We start from the raw sequence: 7,153 nt of genomic DNA, 5'->3' as shown, positions 1-7,153 counted from the left end.
ATAATAATAATAATAATTTATTGAGCACTGAAATGTTTTTACATTTAGAGGCTCTCTAGCTACAATACATTATACATATGGAAAGATAGTAAGGATAGTAAGTAAATGAAAGAGAAAAAAATTATACTTATATAATGTTACACAATATACATTCTCTTAATATCCAGGTGAGATGCATGAAATCATTTGTGCACTTCTAGTTAATTACGTTTTTTCATAATTTTACTTACAAAATTCCCTACTGCAATTGCACTCTGTTCAGTGGGTGGGTTTAGAATGATGTCAAGCTGTTTGACCTCGTCTGTTAGACCTTGCAAGTTTACCTCTGGTATGCATTCAAACAGCAATTTCCTTTCAATTTTGTGATGGGCGCATTTTAGGAAAAAATGTATTTCATCTTCTATCTCATTACAATGGGGGCATTTTCGGTCTGAAAGTTGTGTTTTTAGGTTTGTATGCCGCCCTTTTTCAATTTCCAGGTCATGGTCACTAATTCGCATTTTTGCCAAAAGTTTTTTGTGGGTGCGTGAAATATTCATTTTTAAGTATGGTTCGGGTTCATATTGATGTTTAATTTTCCTGTATGTCCTCAGCTTATTATTTTCCTCTCTGTGTAACTCTTCCCAAAAATCTGATTTTATTTTGAGGGTTATGTCACTTTCTAGATTTTGGTTATTGTGAATTTTATTGACAGTTAGGGTTGAATTTGAGTGATTTAATCCCCAAAAAGTAGCCAAGTTTGACATTGCCCAAAACCAGTTTTTTTCCCTTTTTGCTTGTTCTCTATTGTATGCTTGCTTGACAATTCTTTGCTCTGGAAGGTTATTCAGCCTTTGACTGTATCTTGATACCAATTTGACAATGTCCAAGTATAATGGGAGGCGCCCAAGTTCTGCACGGCAGGCATTATTGCTAGCTGACCTTCTCACACCAAGTGCCCATTTACACATCTTTAAATGTATTTGTTCAAAGGGCATTTTGTTTATTTTATTTAATGATATTTTTTTCTCTGTGAAGATTTCTTGGGCCCAGATTTCACATCCATATAAGAGAATGGGTTTAATCATCTTGTCGAAAAGATTCATGATAAGCATGGGTGATGAAATTTCTTGCGATGCTAGTATTCCCTTTAGAGTAAACATGGCTTTCAGGGCTTTTTGCTTGAGGTTTTCAATTGAATGTTTTAATGATCCTGTGTTAGTAAAGACTATCCCGAGGTATGAGTATTGTTTGACTATTTCTATTGGTCTGCTATTTATAGAGAAGGTGTGTGGTTCAATTCTACCAGACTTGTTGAACACTATTATTTTTTATTTGTTTTCATTAACTTTTAGTTTCCACTGCTTACAGTAATTTTCAAGGTTGTTAAGAAGAATTTGAAGTCCTTCTTTCGACTGTGATAGCAAGACTAGGTCATCTGCATATAAAATGTGTTTTAACCCTTCAACTTCCTTTGCACTATTGTTTGTGTAGAGTTCACTTTTTAAGTCATCAATGAAGATGTTGAATAGGACTGGGCTAAGGTTATCACCTTGTCTTATACCTATTTTAGATATGAATGTTTGGGTGTAGCCACAATTAACTGACACGCCTAGTCTTGTGTTGCTGTACATATACTTTATCAACTCGTAAATTTTGCCTCTGACACCTACTTTCAGTAATTTCAGCATAAGACCCTTATGCCAGACTGTGTCAAAAGCTTTTCGCAGGTCGACGAAACAGGCAAATACACGTTTGTTTTGATTCATATGTTTGTTTATAATTGACTTTAAGGTAAATATATGGTCAGTCGTGCGGTAACCAGGTCTAAACCCAGCTTGTTCCTCGCTTAATTTCTGATTGGACTCTAAAAATAGCGTGAGTCTGTTAGTCAATATGCAGTTAAAAAGCTTTCCAAGACAGCTGGTGATGCAAAGACCTCTGTAATTTGATGGGTCGGTTCGTTCTCCAGATTTATATAGCGGCAGTATTATACCCAGATTCCACACATCAGGAGTTTCAGATGTGTTCATTGCTAAATTGAATATTTTTGTTATTAGTCCCACTAAATATATTGAACCACTTTTCAACATTTCATTTCTGATAGAGTCCTCACCAGCCGCTTTTCCATTTTTCAATTTTTTTTATAGCTGTTTTTACCTCTCTAATGCTTATGGAGTTATTAAGGACAGGGTCTCCTTCTTTTTTCTCATATTCACTTATTTCCTTATCTATTCGGTGATCATCAGTAGGGGGGGTTCCACAAAGTTGTTGGAAGTGTAGTTGCCAAGTCTCAGGACTAATTATGTTGTTATTTTCTTCTCTATCCTTTAGTTTTTTAAGTGTCTGCCAGAACTCTTTAGGATTGTTTTTTTTTTTTTTTTCAGATACTAGTAGTCTGTCTAGGATGGCATTTTTGTACTCATTCTTTCTTTGCTTTACTAGTTGTTTATATTTCTTTGTAGCTAGGTGGTAGGTTTGCGAGATGTAGTTATTGTGTGGATTTTTTTGTAGTAGTTTACCAAGGTGTTTTATATTTCTTCTGACTTCAGAACACATGCTGTCAAACCATGGTTGTTTTTTTTTATTCTTTTTGTTTGTTTATTTGATCTCATGCTTATGTTATTGACTTTTTTACGCAAAGACAAGTTTGCAGCATTTTCAATTATATTTGTTAATTTATCACAGGCACTTTTTAATCCTTCTTTAGATGAGGGGAAGTATTTGTTTTGTGCTAGACTGATTTGTTTTAAGCTGTCCTCACTTTCAAGAGCTTTTAAAAATTTCTCAGTTGAATCTGTTTCCCAGATGTAAAGATCTTTGAAATTTTGTAATGATTGGGTTGGAGATGATTCTTTCATACCGGTGGTGTGGATTGCAAGGTCTAACAGACAGTGATCTGATAAATAGTCAATAGGTAATACTGTAAGATACATAATTTTGCTAATCAGTCCATCGTTTGTGATTGCATAATCAACTGTACTGCACCCATGTATATTATAGCAAGTTGGATATCCGAGAGAGTTGCCTTTAGTTCTACCATTGAGTATCCTTAAGTTACTACTTCTACATAATTCAAGTAAGGCCTTTCCTTGCGAGTTAACTATTGTATCAACGTTATTTCTCTTTTGTGAAAATCTGTTTTTAGGATAACTATCAGTCATTTGAATTCCAAACATGGTATCATCTTTGATGAAATCAGGTAGTGTCCCCGTTCTTGCATTGAAATCTCCAATTAAGCAAATTGACCCATATGATTGGTGAGTTGCAATTTCATCTTCAAGTATTTCTAGGGTTTCTTCATCTGAGGGGCCATTGCCCGGTTTAATATAAACTGCACATAGGAATAAATCATCCTCTAAACCAAAGTGTTCACCTGCTAGTTTAATCTACAACAGATTTTCACTCTTGCTTCTAAGCACTTTGATTCCCTTTATGAATTCTTTTCTGTAATATACTACTATACCCCCAGAGGGTCTGCCTTTAACTCTCTTTTTCTTTCTGAGTTGCTCAGTGTGGCCATGGGTGCCACCAGGTAAAGCTATTTTAGATCTTACAGTGCTGAAGGTTTCTACGCAAACAAATATGTCAAAGCTTTGAACTGTTGAAATGAAATTATCATCACTTAATTTTTTAGCAAGTCCCCTAACATTCCGCATGCCTATACGTAACATATTGTAATTGGTATATTGACTCAAGAAAAGTAAATTTAATGCCTAACCATAATGCTATACATATACATATAAACTATAACTTTTAACTTCTAACAATGCAATATATAACTATTAAACCGTTACTCTTCCAAACTAAGTATAATATTCTTAATAGTTTTTCTTGATTTTGTTCCATGTGACATGTCTGTGCTTCTACACACTCATTCATTAATATATCTCTGTCCGATATGTATTTCCAAGACTAATTTTATACTTTATAATTTACAATGCTTTTTCCTTTAATGATCTGACATTTTCATCATTAAGAAACTGATTGTTACTGTAAGAGGGAGCATAGGTACTTACATTTCAGCTTTTCTTTCTGTATAAGTGACACTTACTTGGTTGTTATTAGTTTAATCAGTTCCATATTACACTAGTGTTCATAAGTTTGACGTTTAGCAGATTTTAGCTTCCAGTTTGCTTAAACACTCATGTAGTAGTTTCAATTCGTTCTCGATAGAGTTACCCTTTTCCTTGGGGGAATTCCACTGATTAGGTGTTTAATTCCATTTGCGGTGGTTCCTATGGTGCTGGCGATGCTGGTGACTGTGGGTAGCACTGGGGCTGTGGCCATGTCTAGGTGTGGTGCGGGGGTTTAGCTGTCCTGTTGCATCCTTAATATTTCTTGCCAGTGTACTGGTCCCATGCGGGGTGAGGTGAATGCCATCCCATGCAAATAGGTCTCTCCTATCAGTTATGTTGTCATTGTCCATGTAGTGGACATTGGCATGTGAATGACAAAGATATTGTACCTGACGGTTGATATGTACCGCAGACCTATTGAAGCCGCGATTTCCCCATCTTGGTAGGATTTTGCTGATGATAATTTGAGTCTCTTGATACTTCTTCTCAATGTTGTTTATGAGCGCCATTGTTTCGTCTACAACAGTTTGCGGATGTTGTCCCTCGCTAATGTTATTTGATCCAATAATAAGTGTGATTGACTTAGGTGTGCCAAAATCTTTTTCTCCGATTAATTCCGCTGCATCATTAATTTTTCTGCCACTCAGTACGAAGCATTTACTTTTAGAGTGTGGAAAGAGTCTATTGGCAGACAAACCTTTCCCAATGGAGCTTGTTATGACTACATTTTCATAACTTGCTGTGTTCAAGGTTACTCTCTCTTGTGTCAACTCTTTCTCCTCAGGTAGCACAGGTGGGTTCTGGGATGATTCCGCGAGTGTCATTAATCCAGTTTCATGTTCAGTGTTTGTAACAGGTGGGCATGTATTTTCCCTTGTAATTTTTACTGATGGCTTTTCCCTTGAAGTAGGTTGTTTAGCATTTCTCCTTTCTTCAGATGTTGGGTTTGATGTGGGTTGTATAGTCTCCACAGCAATTGTTGATGGTGTCAGGATAGCGACCTGTGGGGGTGGTGCAGTGTCCAGGTTATTGTCTGGAGATAATTGCATAGCAAGTATGGGGTTATCAGAGATGGTTTCAGTCATGTTTCTATTGTCATTGTTCTCAAGTTCTGTGGGGGTGATATGAGGATGCTCCCATTGTGTTCCTATTTCACACGTATTCAGCTCTTCATATTGAGTTCCTACATGCATTGTTTGTTTTGTGGGTAGGAGCTTAGAATGTATCTTGTTCACTGTCTCTGTTAGTTTGAGAATTTGTGTTGAGAGTGCAGACAATGTTTCCATTTGCTCTGTTAATGATCCTTTAATTTGCTCCACTTCCTCTGTTATTGTGCTGTTAGTCTTAGCTTCCTGTCTTTTTGCATCTGCTGTCCTGAATATAATTTCAGAGTACTGGTTTTCCTCTGCTTGTAGTGTTTCTTGAATTTTACTCATATCACGATCTGTTTTCTTCTCTTTCATATTAGAATTCCCCTTTGTCTTGAAACCCTTTGGAGTTTGATGTGCACTTCTCTGTTTTACTTCAGTCTGGCTGTTTTCTATCTCCACCCTTTCCTCTACCCTCTACCAGGGCGACTGATAGATTTTTACGGATATTCACAGATCACATATCTGTGAATATCCGTAAAAATCTATCAGTCGCCCTGGTAGAGGGTACCTTTCCTCTATGTGGTCATTTTTGGCCGTTTGTTTGCTGGGTTCAAGGATACTGGGAGGCTGTAATTTCTTTGGTGATGAGACGATCATCGCCATTTTGGGATAGTCATTTGCCAACCAAAGCATATAAGCATCCCCTTGAATATGTATTTTTTTTTGACTTTGCAGTGTGGTACAGGGTTAAAGATACTGTCCCAAGTTTGGCACCTGATGTGCTATTATAGATGAATTTCAGTTGAGTTCCAGTGCCATTGTTAACCTCTACCTCTGTGTCGGGTTTGTGGTACTGCCTACAAACTTCTAGCCATCTTTTCACTAGACTTACAGAGCTGATTTTGATAGTGGCACAGCGACTGTTGTGGATGGTAGATTCAATCATTGGACCAAAGTACTCATCAGTGTAATCATAGTTTGTGACAATTCCATTCTCCCTGTCATAGGTAATCCTGGATGTTTGGTTTACTAGAGTTGAATAGGCTATACTATATGATTGTAAAAGTTTTTGATTTTCAGGTGTGTTGAGATCTTTCACTGTACTTGCCTTAGTAGAGAAAGCTTGTGTTATCACCTCCGGTGTAGCTTCAGGTGTGATCCCAAGTAATGTGTAGTGATCCTCCATCTTTGTTGTGTCCTCCATCTTTGATGTGTGCTCCAATGAGGGTTTCTTTGTGTATTCAAAAAACTTCAAAGAACTGTTTTTCTGTCCTGTTACCTTCCTTAATTTAGTCCACTTACAGATCCTGGGATCTTGAGATTCCTTCTTATGTTAGTTTATATGAAGTTATTCTTCTGGTTTAGGCATTAAATTAAAAGTTTTCAGAGAGCCCTTAACATAGAGCTTACATCTTGGAGATTGAGAAATACAAGAGACCAAATACATATTATATGAGCCTTAAAATGTTGATATTTTAAGCCTTAGTCTCTATGTTTATATATTATAGTAAAATATGAATGATATAAAATGTAAAGAAAAAAATGACTATGGTTGGTTATGGTTTGTCAAAAATTGTGAAAAGAATTAAAGAAACCGTACTGCTGAGAGCCAAGACGTACCTACATGAGTGGTAAGATTTAAATGAACACATGCATATACATGTACATAGCTACACACACACACAAACACATACACGTATATATAATTCGTTTCTTAAAATACCAAGCTATACAGACGGAAGTTTTGTGTAAGAAACAAACAAACAACAACCCACATTTTCTACGTTAACTACGATAATTGTCATCAAACTCTCTGTGCCAGCCTAGCCATAGTGGAAAACGAGCTACGACCGACTTACACCACCTAGCTGGCAGGCGTAAATTTACGACTAAGTTAAGACCGACGTATGTAAAGCCTCTCTTCTGGTCCTCAAATCAAGTTCGGTCCCTTGGTTCTAAACTGTTTACCAGAGGCTCTGTTCTGGTCCTACACCTGTAAATGTC

General features: G+C 36.7%; 1 protein-coding gene across 1 annotated transcript; it reads right to left on the bottom strand.

The window, feature by feature from the left end:
- Window positions 1-6,544, bottom strand: LOC147761357 (uncharacterized). Its single transcript, XM_087015666.1, has 2 exons — window positions 5,718-6,544; window positions 1-5,609 (listed from the first exon to the last, which is right to left on the bottom strand). Exons 1-2 carry the CDS (start codon window positions 5,840-5,842, stop codon window positions 4,196-4,198), a joined length of 1,539 nt encoding a protein of 512 aa, XP_086871792.1. The 5' UTR covers window positions 5,843-6,544; the 3' UTR covers window positions 1-4,195.
- Window positions 6,545-7,153: the final 609 nt, after the last annotated feature.

The sequence above is a fragment of the Lingula anatina genome, chromosome 6 (genome assembly GCF_051362555.1).
Source record: "Lingula anatina isolate TDL-2025a chromosome 6, LinAna3.0, whole genome shotgun sequence".
Classification (NCBI taxonomy): Eukaryota; Metazoa; Brachiopoda; class Lingulata; order Lingulida; family Lingulidae; genus Lingula; species Lingula anatina.
Note: the sequence above shows the minus strand (reverse complement) of the source record. Positions and strands in the feature narration are given on the sequence as shown.